The sequence below is a fragment of the Mustela lutreola genome, chromosome 5, assembly GCF_030435805.1.
Source record: "Mustela lutreola isolate mMusLut2 chromosome 5, mMusLut2.pri, whole genome shotgun sequence".
In the NCBI taxonomy this organism is placed as follows: Eukaryota; Metazoa; Chordata; class Mammalia; order Carnivora; family Mustelidae; genus Mustela; species Mustela lutreola.
In genome coordinates, this window is record NC_081294.1 from 102,347,439 (window position 1) to 102,368,810 (window position 21,372).

Sequence of the window (21,372 nt, forward strand, 5' to 3'; positions counted from 1 at the left end):
GGAATTTAAAATAAACCTTTTTGATGATTTTACATTTTGGTTATTTGGACATCAAATTTTCATGTGAAATAGATTCACTTTATTTGGGCCTTTTACAGACCAATTATCACTCTTTTTTTATCCTTACTTCCCTTAAGGAACAACTGTTATTTATACAAAGATAGAGGTGTTGATTGAAAGATTAGATTTACATTTATGTTTGTAAAATCAAAGCCAGAGAATCAATATGGTTTAATTCAAAAAGGCCTTTATTTCAATAGCAAAAAGGTATTAATTGTACTATAATAGTTCAAGTTATATCTTTTTTTACAATGGTAAACACACATTTTAAGTAGCAACTCATGAAGGGTGTGTTAAAATAGGCTGTCCAGCCCATAAAATATGAATGTGGGTTAATGAACAAATGTCTAATAAGTTACTACGAAAACAAAGCTTTAGAATGTTAGCTCTTCACATTCCACATAGAACTTCCAATGCTGATCCATTATATGGCATGGGAGAAGTTCTTGATCGCTGATTAATAGTACTTCATTTATTTGTAGATAATGTGGAATGCTTTGCATTGACTCTCTGGAAGTTCCTGTTTAAAGAAGTGCCAATAAATTAAAAACTGTCTTTATAAAATAATATTTAAATTTACTTATTACAAATCCTAGACCCTTGTCAAATCTATGAGCACACAGAGATTTTGGACCAGTCATAATTTACTCCATTTTTCTTTTCTTTTTTTAATAGACTTAATTTTTTATTTTATTTATTTGACAGAGCAAGAGATCACAAGTAGGCAGAGAGGCAGGCAGAGAGAGAGAGAGAGGGAAGCAGGCTCCCCACTGAGCAAAGAACCCCAAGTGGGCCTTGATCCCAGGACCCTGAAATCATGACCTGAGCCGAAGGCAGAGACTTAACCCACTGAGCCACCCAGGCGCCCTAGACTTAATTTTTTTATTTGTCAGAGAGAGAACAAGCAGAACTTTGATGTTAGAAGTGAATTTATATATCATCTTGGTCTTGGACCTGTTTTACAGATGATGAAACAGAGTCAGAGAGGTAAAATGGGTTGAATGAAAAGAATTCATAGGTTAGTGATATTTCAGAAGTGAAGTATCAGTTAAAATACTGAACCTGATTATTTTTGCTTTTGATCTATTAAGGGAAATTTTTTTAAAAACTAGAGGAAAAAGAAAAGTGAAAGCTAAAATTATTTTTAACCTAACTAGTTAGCCTGTCATTTTGAAGTGCTAATTTAGGCAACTAGATAACATGAATAGTTGCATGAGCCTATTCTTTTGCCTAGTGATGAATCTCACAGTTCACTTCAAGGAGACTTATGCAGAATATCTAACATTTGGTTATATTATTTGAGAAGGATGGCTTTCTCTCTACTTCTTTCATGAGCAGAATGGTTCTTTAGCTGTGCAGTGCTTGTTGGGGACGAGGAGCAGCAAGCAGAACCACACTCACTTATATGGCTATTTTCCTAGTTGTACTGGGCTTGAGAAGTCTTGTAACTTGCTTGAGATCACACAAGTTTGTATGGCCTAGAAAAGTGATTATCCATCTTCCAGACTAATACCATTTTCAGTGAAAAATAATAATAATAGCTTATATTTATTGAATGTTTGCTATATGTTAACCAGTAGCCAGTCATTTCACAGCAGCTTCCCATCTAATCTTCACAACGGTTTTATTCTTGGTTTATTGGAAATTGAGGCACAGAGGAATTTGTACAACTACCTTCAGAAGCCTCAGTCATCCTTTTCCTGCCGTGGTGTTTTAGACTACAAACAGCCTTTTTCTCAAGATAAGCTGATGCTGATTTAGTTTTATCTTGGACATAGAAAATGGAATGAGACTGGACACCTGGGTGGCTCAGTCAGTTAAGTGTCTGCCTTTGGCTCCGGTCATGATTTCAGGGTACTGGGATCGAGCCCCATATCAGGCTCAGTGAGGAGCCTGCTTCTCCCTTTGCCACTCATGAATTTAAAAAATCTTAAAAAAATTTTTTTATATGTAAAGTGTTCATGTTTTTTCTGCCTTTGTTGCACAGACATGAACTCTGGAGTTTTACTAGTTGGAAGCTCCTCGATGGCTTAATGTATATGCAGTGGTCTGGCAGGGGGCCTGGCATATGGCAGGTGCTCAACAGAAAATTAGTTTTCTTCTCTTTTCTCTTCTATCAGTAGATGTATCGTCCATTTTATGAATTAGGTCAAAGTTAATCATGATACGATGATGAAAAATAATTATGATTAAAGTAATGAAAAACAGGGAGCCTGGGTGGCTCAGTGGGTTAAGTCTCTGCCTTCGGCTCAGGTCATGGTCTCGGGGTCCTGGGATCAAGCTCCGTATCAGGCTCTCTGCTCAGCAGGGAGCCTGCTTCCCTCTCTCTCTGCCTGTCTCTCTGCCTACTTGTGATCTCTCTCTGTTAAATAAGTAAAAACAGTATTTTTAAAAATTTTTTAAAAAAGGAATGAAAAACAACACGAATTGTAAACAGGAGCTGAAGTAAACACCTTCTGCTCTGTTATCAGGCACACATCTTCCTTACGTGTTTAAGTTTGAAGAAATTCTTAACCACATAAAACAGAAGCACCTGTGAGTGTGTGTGCTTGATTACACATACTTCTACCAGCAATGACGCACAGTAACAGCACCGAAATGAAGAAAACTTCACCGAAATGAAGAAAACTCTTCCTCTAATATGTTAGAAGAGTTTTCTTCCTCTAACATATTATTGGTAGGGCAAGGACAGCTTTTATTAGAAACAAAAAAGAGTCTATTTTTTCTGAAAAAGCATGTTCTATCTTCAAATGAAGAAATAATGTTAGTAGGTCCCCTCAAAAGAAACTGACATTAATTAATTATGCAGTAAATTAATATGCAGCAAATGATGGCTTGGGAAAATAAAGATTTCAGGAGATAATTTTTTTTCTTAGATGAATACATTTGGCATAATGTGCTTTGACTGTCCTAATACTATGGTGACAGGTGATAATAGATATATATAAAGCTGACTTTTCAGGTAAATAATGAAATGTCATCTACCTTAACAGATTCTTTTTAAAGAACTGTGGAAAAGGTTGATATGTCTGTCCACAATGATCACAAATTATGTAGAAGTTTGGGAATGTTCATTTTTTCCCCTCCAGTTTATTCTGAAATATCAATGAAGATTCCCTCAAAAACACAGAAGAGAAACTACAGCCAGGTAGGCAGTGAGAATTGAGGCTTGAGAGGAACTTGTGAAATTTCAAGGAAAAATGCACCATAGATTCCCTCTATTTTACAGCTTCTAAGGACTTTAGGGAGAGGTACTTCAGGATTTCATCAACAGAATTTCATTTTTTAAAGGCTGGTGTTTGTATTTTTAAAATCTTTAGTTAGAAATAATATATGCCTTCAAATGTATTCATATACCATATTGTAACACTCTAGAGTCCACCAACACACTAATCTGGGTTACCAGTTTAACTAGTTTCTGTGCAGGACTAGGAATAAAGTTCTTCCATCATCTCTGATTCATTGAGGAAAGTCTTGAAAATGGCAAGATTAAAAACTTTTATCACTTATCTTCATGACTCGGGATTTTCTTGATACTAGAATTCCAAAATGGTATGTAGAAATCAACTGGATATTGAGTTTGCTATTTGTCCCATGAAGTGTTGATACCATTTGATCAAAGTTTAGGAAATGGTTACAAAAGCTAAACAGATTAATGATTTCTCATAAAGAGGGGGAGGAGGAAGTGTGGGGAGATAGAGGGATATAACTGTTTTAAAAATAAATGGTTCAGAAAATGTGAAGGGCCATCACTCTTATATCTCACAGTCAGAAGCAGAAAGTTCAAATAAAGGAGATAATACTAACTAACCAAAATTCCATTTACTATTTGTTGAATTCTTCACAACAAACTCCATTCATTATAGCCTGTGAGATCTAGGCATGTCTACTTATGAGGACAGTCAATCACATGTAAATCCAGTTTTAAATTAGCACTCCTTAGGATCGTATTCATGCTTCCATCCAATCATTATTTATGCGATGAATAAACATCATTTAATAAACTTCCACTGGGAAGCTACTTTGCCAGTCTTTGGGGGAATATAATAGGGAGCAAGAGTTTAGAAAAGTCACTCTAAACTCAAAGACCTTCTCTGTCAGGCGGTGAACATTAGGTAACCAGCAATTATTTATAACATAAAGTGATATGCATAAAACTTGCCTATTTAGACAACAGTATGTAAGATCTATATAGTTCTTAAAGAGAACAAACTGATGTTTACCAGAGAAGAGGGGGTAGAGGGTGGGTTAAATAGGTGATGGGGATGAAGGAGTGCATTTGTCATGATATACACAGAGTGATGTACAGAAATGATCAATCACTGAATTTGATACCTGAAACTAGTATTACACTGTATGTTAACTAAGTGGAATTTTAAAACTTTTTTAAAAAGTAAATGAAATTGAAGAGTTGCTCTCTCTCATTTTACCATGTCCAAATTTCATTTTTTCCAATATCTATTTGCTTGGTTCCTGTACTGGGTCATCTAAACAAGATCTGGCAGATCTGAAAATGAAGGGGAGTGCTACTAATAATTTGGCTGGATTGAGGACTGCGGTGGCTTAGCTGGGAAGCATCATTACTCTAGCTTTGGAAAATGTAAATAGCTCTTCCGAATTCCTGTATTCCCAAACAACACTATTTTGGACTGATCATTAAAAAGTGTAAGAGAGGGGTGCCTACGTGGCTCAGTCAGTTAAGCATCTGCCTTTGGCTCCAGTCATGATCTCAGTCAGGGTCCTGGGATTGAGCCCAGTATCAGGGTCCTTGCTCAGCGGGAAGCCTGCTTCTCCCTCTCCCTCTGCCTTCTCCTTGCTACTCCCCTGGCTTGTACTGTCTCTCTCTCTCTGTCACGTAGATAAATAAAATCTTAAAAAAGTGTAAAAGAACCGATTATGTTCATGATCTGAAGTGGGCTGATGAAATCCATAAGGCCTTGTTTATCCTTTAAACTCTGTGCACTCTAGAGTGTCAGTTCCATGATTTCCATGACCATGTTTTGATATGCAAACGAGGGAAAAGATTGTCTCTTGGATAGTTTGCTTGTTAAAGAGTTTACATTTTTCTAACTTGCCAGGTCTTTGGATTTCTGTCAGGTACTATAAAACCACATACAAAAGAATCTTAAATCAAATAGGTTCAAGTAAAACTCCCAACAGCAGCCTACAGAATGCCAGCAGGTAGAGGGCCCCTGGAGTGACTCAGTAGGTTAAGCATCCAGCTCTTGGTTTCGATTCAGGTCATGATCACATGGTCCTGGGATGGATCTCTGTGCTCAGTGGGAATTCTGCCTGAGATTCTCTCCCTCTCCCTGCTCATGCTCCCTCTCTAATAAAATAAACAAATAAAATCTTAAGAAAAAAAAAAGAAAAATAGGGGCGCCTGGGTGGCTCAGTGGGTTAAGGCTTCTGCCTTCGGCTCGGGTCATGATCCCAGAGTCCTGGGATCGAGCCCCGCATCGGGCTCTCTGCTCAGCAGGGAGCCTGCTTCCTCCTCTCTCTCTGCCTACTTGTGATCTCCATCTGTCTAATAAATAAATAAATAAATAAAATCTTTAAAAAAAAGAAAAAGAAAAAGAAAAAGAGAAAAGTAATGCCAATAGAGACCCGCAGATTCTTAGGCCCAGATTAAGGCAACAAGAAACTGGCTGGCCTATGGGCCCTCCATAGAGTTCATTAACATTTTCTGATATAGCTAAAGGAAAGAAAATACAGTATTTCTGAAAGAAATTAGTAACAAGAGACTTGTTTATACTGCAGGAAACAGAAGCAGCTATTCAGAACCCATTTTTTAATTTATGCTCACTTAGCAGGGGCACTGTGAGCCCTCTTTTTTTTTTTTTTTTAAAGATTTTATTTATTTATTTGACAGAGAGAGAGATCACAAGTAGGCAGAGAGGCAGGCAGAGAGACAGAGAGAGGAAAGCAGGCTCCCTGCTGAGCAGAGAGCCCGACGCGGGGCTCGATCCCAGGACCCTGGGATCATGACCCGAGCTGAAGGCAGAGGCTTAACCCACTGAGCCACCCAGGCACCCCACTGTGAGCCCTCTTGAGGAAGGAGAAGCATGGCTAGGGTTGAAAATGCCTGCTCAGAACCAGAAAATCTGAGGAGATAACCTTTGTGATACAAGGAAGATCCTGTATTTCTGTTCTGATTCTTGGGGTTAGAAACTAGGAGGATGAAAGTTTTGCTTGGCTTTCTTGTGTGTGTGTGTGTGTGTGTGTGTGATAGAGAGACAGAGAGAGCTAGAGGTTGAGGGAGGGAGGCAGGCAATGCATGCAAGCATGAGAGTGGGTGTGGTGTGGGATCGAGCTGAAGGGCTGAATATAAGAGTTTTCAAATTATTATCTTGTAAGAAATCAGATACTAGTTACTAGTCATTCAAAGTCTATAGTCATGCTGCATAAGAATCATTTAAAAAAGTTCAGGTTCCTGGGCCCCACGCCAAGTTTTGATTAGGTAGAGCTGCAGTGAGAGTTAGGAACCAAAGACCAGAATTTACTACAAGAACTCTGTCCAATTTAAACCCTTTAACTTCTTCATAATTTCTGTTTTACCTGACTGGTTTTCTCAAAGTGATGAAAAGCACTTTTGAGGCTATCTTCAGACTACTGGGGAAAATGTATCCTATTCTGGAACCAGTTTTTGAGAACAAAGCAGGACCCTAAGAGGTTACAGTGGATCAGGTATAAAGTTAGAGAGGGAAATAGTGAATTACTAAGGTTTGTTAGGAAGGAATGGCCCTGGGGAGCCCCTGGTTAGGGGCTTAGTGATAGTAATCCTTGTTTGTTTCTTGACTCTGGTTACCACAGAACTATCATCTCCTGTATTGTATCTCCTTTCTGACTATACTGTCCCCAGCTGGTCTGAGGCAGGGACACTAGTGGAAAAAGAGAGGGTGCTGCAGCAGAGAAGGGTAACACAACCTTAGTTATGTCTGTTTTACAGAAATGTGCGCTGCCTCTCTCCAGATCTTTTCAAAATCCGCTGCTAATTGGTGAAGACTACATTCTCTTCAGTTTTCTCAGGTTAAAGTCTATTCCATCAGATAAAGCACATTAGTTTACACTAATGAGCAAAGATTTATTTTAGTACTTGCTTTTAGAAAACTCACCAAATCATGCCTGCAGGAGGGAAAAAAATGCCATTTTTTCTTTCTGTATGATACTTTAAAAAATCTACCCAAAGTAAGTATAGCATAGGTTCAGAGAAAGGAACTGTGAAGGAAGGTGTCATTTAAAAAATTCTACAATCAACTGTGGTTAAAAATGCAGTGTTGTAAACAAACAGAAAATGCCAAGTGTTGGTGAGAATATGGGGAAATTGGAACCCTTGTATATTGTTGATACGATGTAAAATGATTCAGTTGCTGTGGAAAACAATTTGGATGTTCCTCAAAAAGTTCAACATATAATACTATATGATATAGCAACTCCACTCCTACATATCTATCCCAAAGAACTAAAAATAGGTACAAATACATGTATACGTGTGCTCATGGCAGCACCTCCAACAGCCAAAAAGTAGAAACTGAACATCCATCCCGGCAGGACTCTTGAAAGCATTATGCTAAGTGAAAGATGCCAGATACAGGAAGTTATATGATTCCACTTATATGATACATTCAGAACAAGCAAATTCATAAAGACAGAAAGTCGACTGGGAGGCATATAGAAAGGAGGATTGTTGAATGCATGTGGAGTTTCTATTTGGGTAATGGAAGTTGTTTTAGAACTACTCAAAGGTGGTGGTTGCACAACATTGTGAATGTACTAAATATTATGTTAAGCAAAACAAGTCAGTGAGAAAAGATTTCACTCATATGTGGAATTTTAGAAACAAAACAATGTACATTCAGGAGGAGGAGAAAGAGAGAGAGACAAATCATGAGAGACTCTTAACTATAGAGAACAAACTGATGGTTGCTGGAGGGAAGTGGGTGGCGGATGCGCTAGCTAGATGGGTGATGGGCATTAAGGAGGGCACAAGTTACAAGTTATGATGAGCACTGGCTGTTGTACACAAGTGATGAACCACTGAACTCTGTTCCTGAACCATACTGAACTCTATGTCAACTAACTAGAATTTAAGTAACAACAACAACAACAAAATACTATTGAATTGTTCACATTAAGACAGTTATTTTCATGTTACACAAAAAAAGCAGTGCTGTCTCCATAGCTTTGGGTGCCTTTCTCATGACTAAGAAATGGCTGTAGGTCTGCACGTACCTGAAAGACAAGGTTGATGTTGTTGAGGCACCACGACTGGCTCTGCAGGTATGGGCACTTCCTCAGAAACATACTTTAAAAGCTCCTTCCCCAGATATGTCACCTGCACATAATTAAGCACAGAATTTTAAAACTCTACATTTCGAAAGAAGCAAATACATCTATCTGTTACAAGTTTTACCTTCAGTCAAATCTGCTCTGCCACCTTTTCTTTTTTTTAAATTTTATTAGAACCAAAGATACCCATTCATTTACTTAATATCAACGGATGCTTTTGTGCTATAACACGACTGAATATTCACAACAGACCATAAGCCCATGAAGCCTGAGATTTTATTATTTGGCCCTTTAGTGAAAATATTTTTTGACCCCTGTTGTTTATCATTAATTTTCTCATCCATTCACTTGTTAAACAACCATTAATCCAGCATCACTACTTTATAACATTAAAAAATTAATGTTGTACTAATAAAACCAAGCCATAAAATAGTACTTTTCAAGAACTCAGACACTTAACTGATTAATATTTCAGGCCTGTGCATTCAAATTTTTTGGCTTTTTCTGGTTTGTTTGTGAACTTATTAGCTATTGTTTATCACCCAAATATCAGATCTTAGGAATACCCACACACAAACATGCTGGTTGAGGCTGATGCAAACACTTGCCCTCTGGTTGCTGTCTTTGGGTTCCCTACTCCTAGTTCTACGGCAGTCTGATAATAGACCCAGAAGCCTAGGTTCACTGTAGTTAAACTGTCCGGTGTCCACTCAAACTTCCCTTCCTCCTGGATGCTTTCTTAGAACTTCCTAACTCCAACAATCAGTCCCTTCCTCTAGGCCCCCATCACTTTTATGCTCATATTTGTCAAGGCACTTATCCTACTAAAGTGAAATTATGTTAATATGTCTGTTTCCATTAACATAAGCTCCTTGAAGACAAGGTCTGTGTCATAATTATTTTTATACTCTTGGCACTTCACATAGTGCCTGACAATTGCAGGGGGAAAACCCTCTGAAATTCCAGCTCTTAAGCAAGAATCTTAAATTGTTTAACCTCAATTTGTACATTTGTAAAACAAGTACCTCCAGCTTATTAGGCTGTTGTGAGGATAAGAATAAATAATATATGAAAAGCATTTGGCATACTGTCTAGCACATTCTGAGTGCTCAATAATTGCCCGTTATTTACCAGAATGAGGGCAGACAGAAGAAAAAGGGATCTGGAAGGTTTAGGCCCCCTCTGGGCTCAATCCCATAACTAAAGGAACTTTGTAATGGAAATGGAACCTCTCAGTCTACCCAGTGTGCTAACCCATCACCATTTGCCATGGAAGGATAGATGAGGCCTCTGAATGCCATTGGTTAGCTCTCCAAACAACTAACAATTAGAAACAATGGGTTTTGTTCATTTTGTGCCCAGACAATAACCAAAACACCTTCTATACCCATCAATGTGCAGGTTCAGTATGTTCTCACCAATGTTTCAGATTTAAAGTATATTTTTATCCGTTAATACTAGATAATATAAAGTAGTAAAACTATACCTTAGTAGCCTTAGAGGTCATGAGTCCGTACAGATCTTAAATACACCACTGGGGTAATTGAGACATCAAAAGTACACAGCTTTAAGAAAAATCTACCGAGTTAAGTACCTAGTTCCCACAAGGTGGGAGTGATTTATTCAACAAGGATAATAATATATACATCTTAAAATGAACAGGCACTAGGTCACTCCTGGAAACTGTCCATTTCATAATAGTGTCTGTGCTCTAGTTGGCTAAACAGTCATCACATTTGCATATAACTGAAACTTTGACTTCTCAACTAAATCTTGAATGAAAATCTAGCTCATATGCCTTCTCTCAGAGGCATGTAGGAAGAGCTGTAGGCGAGGTTCTTAGGGTCTTAGACTGGATACTGCCAGCAATCTTGACAACTTCACCACTCAAAATCCATTTTGGGTTGGGTGATGGGATGCCACCTTCCCCCAGATGAAAACAGTAATAAAGCTGGAATTAGGGCAAGGTATATTCTGTAAGGATATCTATAGGTTGTTGTATTCTTCCTTTTCTAAAAAGTGGAACTGCAGGAAGGGCTTTATCCTAAGGCCACTAATTCTCTCCCAGAAGCTCTTAGGCAGAAGGTCTATTATCCTCAGAAATCAGTTTATGCTGACTCCCTAATAGCATACTTAGGGAAGAAATGGCATGAATGCGTGTGTGTGTGTGTGTGTGTGTGTGTGTGTGTGTGTGAGTGTTTGTCTGAGTTAGGGTGGAAGGATGATTCAGTTAGCCACTATCCTGGAAATGGAGTTAATTGGCCAAGTGAAATTATTAATTAACTTTATTTGGTAAGGTCTCTGAAGAAATAAAGTTTAATCTCAATTGTCATTAATTGCAGTAACAAATGTTTCTCTATATCTTACATTCTAACATGCATCAAGAAAAAATGTAAAATACAGCCCGCCTTTAAGAATTAAAGAGGTGTCCAAGAACTTTTTCCCTGCTAGAGCTCCATTTGAAAATTTGAAAATATCAGTCCATTTTATCTATGTCTTCAGGAAAACTATTTGTTGGTACTAATGGGAATCTGTTCATGGATGACCAAATGACTGTTTTAATTCCATTTCAAGTTTTATGAAGCAAGTTCTTTTTTTTTTTTTTTTTAAGATTTTATTTATTTGACAGAGAGAGAAATCACAAGTAGGCAGAGAGGCAGGCAGTGGTGGTGGGGGAAGCAGGCTCCCTGCTGAGCAGAGGGCCCGGTGCAGGGCTTGATCCCAGGCAGAAGCTTAACCCACTGAGCCACCCAGGCGCCCCATGAAGCAAGTTCTTAATAAATTTGCACTACCCCAAGAAGAAGAAAGAGGAAAGGATAATTGTTTTTTATCTCGGGAGGTGAGGGGGAGGGATGGAGGAAGGCAAACAAGCAAAAGAAAACTGTCAGAAAAAAAAAAAAAAGAAAAAAAAAAAAGAAAAAAAAAAAAGAAAACTGTCAGTTTTCTTTTAGGTTCACTGTAATACAAAAATACATTTTGGCTAAAAAGTAAAATAATTCTCAAATATATGAGAAGGTAGTATCAAAATGTAGTAACTGCCACGAAAGAGCTGATCCTGGGAAAATGATGATGGAAGCAAAGTTCATCTTCATACCACCTACCTCCTCCCAATCCCCATCCTAAAGTCCCCCCTTCTCTACTTTCCATGGGTACTCCATGCAGCTCCAGGCAAAAGAAGGGCAGTACGCCTTTCGTATGTTATCAGGATTTACCCCTCTTGGATATTTGTATTTTAAAAGGACCCACATCTCAATTTGATATACTACATTAATGAAAGAAAGAACAAGAACCACATGATCCTCTCAACAGATGCAGAAAAAGCATTTGACAAAGTATGGCATCCTTTTTTAATTAAAACTTTTCACGGTGTAGGTATAGAGATAGATATCATAGAAGCCCACAGTGACTATCATTCTCAGCAGGGAAAAACAGAACTTTTCTCCTAAGGTCAGGAACATGGCAGGGATGTCCAGTATCACCACTGCTGTTCAACATAGTACTAGAAGTCCTAGCCTCAGCAATCAGACAACAAAAAAGAAATAAAAGGCATCCTGATCAGCAAAGAAATCAAACTCACTCTTCACAGATGACATGATATTTTATGTGGAAAACCCAAAAGACTCCACCCCCAAATTGCTAGAACTCATGCAGGAATTCAGCAAATCAGTTGCATTTCCATATACTAACAATGAGAGAGAAAAAGAAATTAAGGAATTGATCCCACTTACAATTGCCCCAAAAGCTATAAGATACCTAGGAATAAACCTAACCAAAGAGGAAATACATCTATACTCTCAAAGCCATAAAACACTCATGAAAGAAATTGAGAAAGACACAAAGAAATGGAAAATGTTCCATGCTCATGGAAAAACAAATATTGTAAAAACGTCTATGCTACCTAGACAAATGCAATCCTTATGAAAATACCATCAACATTTTTCACAGAGTGGGAACAAACAGTCCTAAAATTTGTATGGAACCAGAAAAGACCCTGAATAGCTAGAGGAATGTCCAAAAAGAAAACCAAAGGCGGTGGAGTCATTGCAGACTTCAAGCTGTATTACAAAGCTGTAATCTTCAGGCTGTATGCTACTGGCACAAAAACAGACACACAGATACATGGAACAGAATAGAGAATCCAGAAATGGACCATCAACTCTATGATCAACTAATCTGTGATAAAGCAGGAAAGAATATCCAGTGGAAAAAAGACAGTCTCTTCATTAAGTAGTGTTGGGAAAATAGGACAGTCACATGCAGAAGAATGAAACGTGACCGTTTTCTTACACCACACACAAAAATAGACTCAAAATGGATGAAAAACCTAACTGTGAGACAGAAATCTATCAAAATCCTAGAGGAGAACACAGGCAGCAACCTCTTTGACCTCAGCCGCAGCAACTTCTTCCTAGAAACATGGTGAAAGGCACGGGGAAACAAGGGAAAAAATGAACTACTGGGACTTCATCAAAATAAAAAGCTTTTTCACAGCAAGGGAAACAGTCAACAAAACCAAAAGACAACGACAGAATGGGAGAAGATATCTGCAAATGTCTTATCAGATAAAGGGCTAGTATAAAGCACTTATCAAACTCAACACCCAAAGAACTAATAATCCAATCAAGAAATGGGAAGACATGAACAGACATTTCTCCAAAGAAGACTTACAAATGCCCAACAGACAAATGAAAAAATGCTCAACATCACTTGGCATCAGGGAAATACAAATCAAAACCACAACGAGATACCACCTTGCACTCATGAGAATGGCTAAAATTAACAAGTCAAGAAATGACAGATGTTGGTGAGGATGCAGAGAAACAGGATTCCTCTTACGCTATTGGTGGGAATGAAAAGCAGCCACTTTGGAAACAGTATAGAGATTCCTCAAAAAGTTAAAAATGGAACTACTCTATTACCCAGCAACTGCACTACTAGGGATTCACCCCAAAGATACAAATCCAAAGGGACACCTGCACCCCAATGTTTATAGCAGCAATGTCCACAACAGCCAAACTATGGAAAGAGCCCAGATGTCCACCGACAGATGAATGGATAAAGAAGATGTGGTAAACAGATCTACAATGGAATATTATGCAGCCATCAAAAATGAAATCTTGCCATTTGCAACAATATGGATGGAACTAGAAGATATTCTGCTGAGTGAAATAAGTCAATCAGAAAAAGACAAATATCATATGATGTCACTAATATACAGAATTTAAAAAACAAAACTGATGAATATAGGGGAAGAGAGGAAAAAAATGAAAAAGACAATATCAGAGAGGGAGACAAACCATAAGAGACTCTTAGTCATAGGAAACAGGGTTACTGGAGGGGATGGGGTAACAGGGTGATGGGCATTAAGGAGGGCATGTGATGTAATGAGCACTGGGTATTATATAAGACTGATGAATCCCTGACCTCTACCCCTGAAACTAATAATACATTATATGTTAATTAAGTGAATTTAAACTAAAACAAAAACAAAAACCAAAAAGGCCACCTATCTCCTTTTTTGTGGTGTGGTGTGATCCTATATATCCACGTCTCCTGAATAGAAGCTAGGCTCATAGGAAGTGTAAGTTAAGACCCTGGGGATGATTAATTGACCAATGAGGATGGCTGGCAGTTGAGATCAACAATTTTCATCACTGTTTTAAAAAAGATTGATTTTAGCGGGAAAGCGCACAAGTTGGAGGAAGGGCAGAGGGAGAGGGAGACATGCAGACTCCCCACTAAGCAGGGAGCCTGATTGGGGGCTTGATCCTGGCATCCTGAGATCAGTATCTGAGCCCAAATCAAGAGTTGGACATATAATTAACTGAGCCACCCAGGTATCCCAGTAATTTCCATCACTTTCTTTACTCCTACCTCAACCTTCGGTATTTTGATATTCCTAATCATGGGGGTAGGAGGAATTGTTTTACAAAGTGTGTTGGGTGACGGGTAACCATACAGAAAAGTTAATACTAAATCCAAAGTAGTGAATTTATAAGGGTGGAAATTCAGAGAGTGAGTCATTTGAATGGGAAGTATGTTTGCACAAGAGAGCTGTTAATGCTTGTTCGGTCACTGCCCAAAAAGGCAGTCTGTTTGTCGTTTGCAAATCCAGTCCTAAGCATTCACAAAAATAAACTGTCATTGCCATTCTTATTTTCATACCACAACTGTATCACAAAAAGGCGTTTTTTTTCCCTGTGGAAGTAGACAATTTTTGCTGCAGAAGAATGAGACTTGGCATAAATTCATAAAGACAGCTAGGTAATACTGTATGTGCTCTTATGAGTTCAGGGCAACCTGTTTCCAATGAAAGGAATGTGGCTTCCCTTGTGTCATTGTTGTAAATGTAGAAAATAATGTTTTTATTAAAAATAATTTATTATTAAAAATAATAATAATTTTTATTTTATTTTTTAAACTCTAAACATAAATTTTAACTTATTGAGATATAATGTATATATAAAATGCATTCTTTCAAATGTAGAATTTGATGAATTAAGAAAAAAACACATTGTGGTAACCACTACCCACATGACATATAGAATATTTCCATCCCTAGCCCCAAATTCCCTAGTATCTTTTCCCAGCTAGTTTCCCCCACCTCCTGGACCTACATAATCCATGTGATTTTTATCACTACAGGTGAATTTCACATAAATATCATACATTATGTAGAGTTGACACTTGAACAACATGGGTTTGAACTGCAGGGTGGATATTTTTTTAAAAATAATAACAATATGGGTTTGAACTGCAGGGTGGATATTTTTTAAAAAATGATAATAATTAAGGAACCTTAAGACCAGGTTCTAGTCCTGGTTCTGGCACTTAACTGGCCTTGAGGCTAATCAAACCACCTAATCTCCTATAACTCTGGTTTTACATCCATAGATAAATAGTCGACTTTCTTACTTCATGAGGTTGTGAAAAAATATATGTAAAAGGCTTTATAAATCACACATGGCTATGCAAGTCCTAGAATCTCCACACTGGAAGGGTCTTTAGAGACAATTAGCACTACTACTTATTTTATATGTAAGAAAAATGAGGATCAGAAAGGTTAAATGACTTGATCTAGATCGGGGATTCTTACTCCAGGCTGCCTATTACAATTACCTGCAAAGCTTTTTAAAATATTACCACCTGGTCTTCAATTAAGACTATTAAGTCAGGGCACCTGGGTTAAGCCTCTGCCTCGTTCAGGCCATGATTTCAGGGTCCTGGGATTGAGCCCCGCATCAGGCTCTCTGCTCAGCAGGGAGCCTGCTTTCCCCCCTCTCTCTGCCTGCCTCTCTGCCTACTTGTGATCTCTTTCTGTCAAATAAATAGAAAAAATCTTAAAAAAAAAAATTAAGTCAGAAGGTATGGGGCTGTGGTCCACCAAGTGATTCTGATGTGTAGGCAGAATTGAAAACCATTCCCAGATCAAGTAACTTATCAACAGTAGAACCAGAAACTAGCTTGCCTCCTGTTTTCCATCCAGAGATCACTCCGCCATATCAGGATGATACCTAACAGCCATGAGGCTGCACGAGTGAGAGGAATCCGTGATGCCCAGTGGGGAGTAAGCATCAGGATTCCCTGTATAGCAGTCCAGCTGCTTGGGTAGGAAGTATGAGTCATCTGTGTCTAATGGCTCTGTCATTCTGTCTGAGGCAGGATAAGACTTAGTTTTCTGACATTACTTACCTAATGACCAAATATTCCTGGACTCATAGCCACACCAGCAGTCTCAGAATCAATCAGTAGAAACATTTACATTTACTAATGTAGCAAAAAACTCCTGTCATTGAGAATTGACTATGAATTCAAGAGTTCCCTCAAGACAAGAAGAGGTAGAGGTTTCTGTGGTAAGTTTTCAATTAGCAATAATCGCGCCTCGGATAAACCTCATTGGCTACGATACTGCCACTGCGCAAAGCTCTGTGGTAAGTTTTAAAAGAGGGTTTTAAATATTGTGAAAACTCTCACCAGGGTAGTGTTTCTCAGTCTAGGGGATTTGTTAGAGGTACATGAGTCCCTATAGTAATTCTTACTTTTAAAGATTTTTAGTTATTTGAGAGAGTGAGAATGAGAGAGAGAGCATGAGAGACAGAGCGTGAAAGTGGGGAGGGTCAGAGGGAGAAGCAGACTCCCCGCTGAGCAGGGAGCCTGATGCAGGAATCTATCCTGGGACTCCAGGATCATGACCTGGACTGAGGCAGTTGCCCAACCAACTGAGCCACCCAGGTGCCCCCTATGGTAATTTTTTAAACTGTTTAGGATACTAATAATAAAAAAAAATCTAAGTCTACTTAGATAATCTGTATGAATATCTTACACCCAAGAATCCTCCTAATTGTAGTGCCTGCATTTGCCTTTGGCTTCCCTATCACATAGGTGTTAAACCATATGACTAACTGATATGGCTGATGAGAAAAGACCAGAGGCAACGTGATATATAAATGAGGCTTAAGTACAGAGTGAGGGCCAAATGATGTCACAGTCAGCTACTCAAAAGCAGAAAATGCAGTAGTTCCAATAAAGAAAAAGAGTGGGAGAAGTGATTCATCACTGGGCACACTAAGCAGAGGCATGATAAGCTCAAAAAAACTTAACTACAGAAACCAGTACCATATTCATGCTGTAGACTATTATAGCAAAATGATATAATCTATCACAAGTTTAAGAAACTTTTTAATAAAAAGGGATTTCCAATGGTAAAATGTTAATTCCTCGCATGTACATATGATTTATGAATTGTGGAAAGTACTGAGCAGGTGAAAAGCAGATGATCTGGTGACTCCGGGGGTGGAAAATGAACAAGGAAAAAAACCTTTAAGAAAAAAAAAAAAAAACCCCAACGACTATAAAGTAGAGGCAATCTAAGATGTAATGATCTAAGTGAAGGAACTAAAACAGTTTTGGAAGCACCTGCAACAAAGGTCTAGGATACCAGAAAACAGATTACAGAGAAGGAAGGAGAGGAGGAGCTAAGAGGAATGGTGAGCAGAGCTAAGTGAGACAAAAAAAGAGAGAAGAAACTGCCTTTTATTACTCAGGCACTGCCTCTTACTGTAATGGACAGTGGAGGCTGAAGGGATTTGTAGTTCTGTTTAACAGTAATGGTGGATGTCTGAGGAGTCACACTTTCCTCAGTGAATCATTGCAAGACTGTTCCCTTAAGTGTGGCCATGGACATCTGGAGATGGCTGTTCATTGGACTTCAAGGGTGTCAGTCATTAATAGTCTTGAAATTGGTGGTTAAACTGGGTTTATAACTCAGAAGACAGAATTGTGGGGAAGACTACTAAGTCCAGGAAGTTGGAATGAAAAATATTTCTTTTGGGGGGGTGGCAACTGATGGATAAAATTGTGTTCAAACAAAAGTACACCATAACTTTTGTGGGTTTTCGGCTGCTTGCCCATTCCTTTGTCTTTAGGGGAAGTTATCCTTCATTGCATCAGAATACTAACATATAACTAAATGGTCAACACATCAGAGGTTTCAAATTTTCTATGTGGAGTCACAAAGACCTGAAATCACTTGGGAGGATAACAGGGGAAGATTGAGGGCATTTGAATTTCTGAGACTAGACGAGGACCAAAGAAGGAGAGGGCGTCAGCTGTCCAACTCTGTCCCTGGGGATTTGTGGCAAACAAGAGTTGTGGGAGAAAGCACATAGCATATTGTAGAAGGAACATGAGGACAAAAGCTAGCTTGGAGAACTTCAGATTTCTTAAAAAGTAGTTTTATCATAAAAAAATAGGTACCTTTCCATTTGAACATGAAGTTACAGATAAACTTAAGAATTACCCACCTTACTCCAAGCATAATTCCAAGTCACGTAACTGTCGCCTCCTAGAAGATGCTTGAGCCAGGTGACTGGATTTTGATAAATCTGACCGTTTTCTACCTTAATTTTACCACTCATTAAAACACTGGCTTTGTGGGTAGTCTCCTGAAATTCAAAATAAAACAAAAATTAAGAAGGAAAAATACCTGAAATATGTGAACTTCTGCTTTTGGTCATGATGAAGTAATAGGAACCAGATTTACCCTAACCAACAAAAAACATACAACATATATGGAGCAATGGTTTACAGCCAAACATCAGCCAACAAAGCACAGTGATGCCTAAGAAGTGAGAAATTAATGAGGTGAGCCTTCCAAGTGTCCCAGCTCACTGTCTTGAGAGTTTCCAGGTCATGGTGCAGGGAGAGGGAATCCAAGCAAAGCCTATGGACTCCCTGAGTTGAGGAGAAAGAGCAGAATCCATGGAGGTAAAGTGCCTAGAGTTTCCAGGACAGAATACTGCAGAAGAAATAAATACAAAGAGAACTTTGAAGATCTTCAGGGGGTCCTCTTCAAGTATTCACCTGAGTAGTGGCTGGCCATATTTGAGGGCAAATTACCCAGGGCTGGGAAAAGAACCACCGGAGAAGAGTAGAAGTAATGACACCTGCCATATTCGAAGGTTAGAAATAGTACCTGTTCCCAAGAGCAAGACTAGAAAACTTCAAAACTGGTGGGGCTTTGGTTGGGTACAGAATAGCCTTACCTCGGGAGTGGGAAATAATTAGCCCTAGATTGAACACATGCTCCAATCCTTCTTACCAAATCTTAAAAGCAAGACCCACAAGGATCAAATTATTTCCAAGGAACTTAACTGTATCTTAGAACAGATCTACAAAATATTTATAAGAATACAAAAATATCCAGCATCCAACCAGATAGATTTCACAATGTGTGGGATTCAATAAAAAGTTAATAGGCCTGGAAAGAAGTAGGAAAATACAACCCAGACAGAAGAGATAGAGCAATGAACTGAAAATGACAGAGAACTAGTAAGAATGTTAGCATTAGCAGATAAAGACATAAAGTAGTTATTACAATCATATTACACATGTTCAAAAGTTATGTGGAGACATGGAAAATATTTTTAGAAAGACCAAAATCAAAATTCTAGAGATGAAAATTACAATATATGAGATGAAGAATACACTGGATCGGATTAGTTAGAGATTGGGCATTTTAATCAAAAAGATTAGTAAATTCAAAGACAAAGCAGTAAGTACTGCATAAAAATGAAACAGAGAAAAGATAATTTTAAAAAATGAACAGATCATCAGTGAATTGTGAAATGATTTCAAGCAATCCAATATGTGTGAAATAAGAGGTTCAAAAAGGAAAGAAGGGAAGAAAAAACATTTGAAGAAATAATGGCTTAAATTTTTCCACATCTGAGATTCAAATGTGGAACCCAGAGATTCAAGAAATTTAATAACCCCTAAGCATAAGAAACATGAAAAAAAAATCAGCTAATGCTCCTCATGATCAAAATTGCTTAAAACCAGATAAAATCTTAAAAGCAGCCAGAAGGAACACTTACAGAGGAGCCAGAAGGAGTACTTACAGAGGAACAAGGTTAAGAACAACAGTGTATTTAAACAATGCAAGCAAGTAAACAGTAGAGCAACATCTTTAAATTACTCAAAGGAAAAAACTCTTTCAACATAGAAGTCTACTGGGGCATCTGGGTGGTTCAGTGGGTTAAGCCTCTGCCTTCAGCTCAGGTCATGATCTCAGAGTCCTGGCATTGAGCCCTGGATCGGGCTCTCTGCTCAGCAGGGAGGCTGCTTCCCCTTCTCTGCCTGCCTCTGCCTACTTGTGATCTCTCTCTGTCAAATAAATAAATAAAATCTTTAAAAAAACCCAACAGCATAGAAGTCTATTATCTAGCAAGAATATCTTTCAAAAGTGAAGGTGAAATAAACTTTTTTTCAGACATCCAAAAGTCAAAAGAGTCATTATCAACAGAAGACCTTCAATACATGAAATGTTAAAGACAGTCCTCCAAGCAGAAGAAAAATGACAGCAATTGGCAATCAGGATCTACATAAAGGAAAAAAAGCAGAAATAGTAACTACATGAGAAAAATATTTTCTTACTATTTAAATCTACTTAAAAGATAATTGACTGCTTAAACAAAAACAATAATCAAGTGTGGAATTTATAACATTAGATAAAGGTAAAATATATGATAACACAAAGGTCAGGAGTAGAGAAATGGAAGCATTCTAGTTTGAGGTTCTTACATGATGTGGTATACTTACAGGTAGACTGGGAGAAGTTAAAAATACGTACTATAAACTCTAAAGCCAAAACAGAAGTAAAAAGAATTGTAGCTAATAAACCAACAAAAGAGCTAAAGCATAAAAAATGAAAAAGGGAACAAAGAAGAGATGAGAGAAAAAGAAAACAGATGCCATGTGACAGATTTAAATGTAACTATATCAAAAGTCTCACTGAATGTAATATTCTTTTTAAAAAGAAATTTATTTTATTTTATTTTTTTAAAGATTTTATTTATTTATTTGACAGACAGAAATCACAAGTAGACGGAGAGGCAGGCAGAGAGAGAGAGAGGGAAGCAGGCTCCCTGCTGAGCAGAGAGCCCAATGCGGGGCTCGATCCCAGGACCCTGAGATCATGACCCGAGCCGAAGCGGCTCGGGTCATGATCCAGGGGTCCTGGGATTGAGCCCCGAGTCAGGCTCTCTGCTTGGTGGGGAGCCTGCTTCCTCCTGGCTCTCTCTCTGTCTGCCTCTCTGCCTACTTGTGATCTCTGTCAAATAAATAAATAAAATCTTAAAAAAAAAAAAAAGAAATTTATTTGAGAGAGAGAGAGAGAGAGAGCACGAGAGCACATGAGTGGGGGGAGGGGCAGAAAGAGAAGCAGGGCCTCCTTGCTGAGCAGGGAGCCTGATACGGGACGTGATCCCAGGACCCTGAGATCATGATCTGAACTAAAGTCAGATGCTTAACTGAATAAGCCACCCAGGCACCCTGGAATGTAAATACTCTAGAATCAACTTCTGGAATAACAATGTGAGGATCCAGTCCCAGGTGAAAAGTATTTTTAAAAATTGTTTAAATCTGGAAATGGTCATAAATGCATGCAGCAAATAAAGAGCCCTCTATTCAGTAAAATCTATGACAATTACATGGGGGAGGGGGGAAAGGTGAGTCTGTGTATGT

The 21,372-nt window shown here is 38.3% G+C and overlaps 1 protein-coding gene and 1 pseudogene across 1 annotated transcript in view; both read right to left on the reverse strand.

The window, feature by feature from the left end:
- Positions 1-252: 252 nt before the first annotated feature.
- ANKRD31 (ankyrin repeat domain 31) overlaps positions 253-21,372 on the reverse strand; it is a 151,440-nt gene continuing 130,320 nt past the window's right edge. Inside the window, 4 exon segments of the mRNA XM_059173363.1 lie at positions 253-580; positions 4,491-4,558; positions 8,289-8,395; positions 18,153-18,293. Coding sequence (XP_059029346.1) covers positions 435-580; positions 4,491-4,558; positions 8,289-8,395; positions 18,153-18,293 — 462 coding nt within the window. The 3' untranslated portion in view covers positions 253-434.
- Positions 16,111-16,275, reverse strand: LOC131832759 (U4 spliceosomal RNA; annotated as a pseudogene).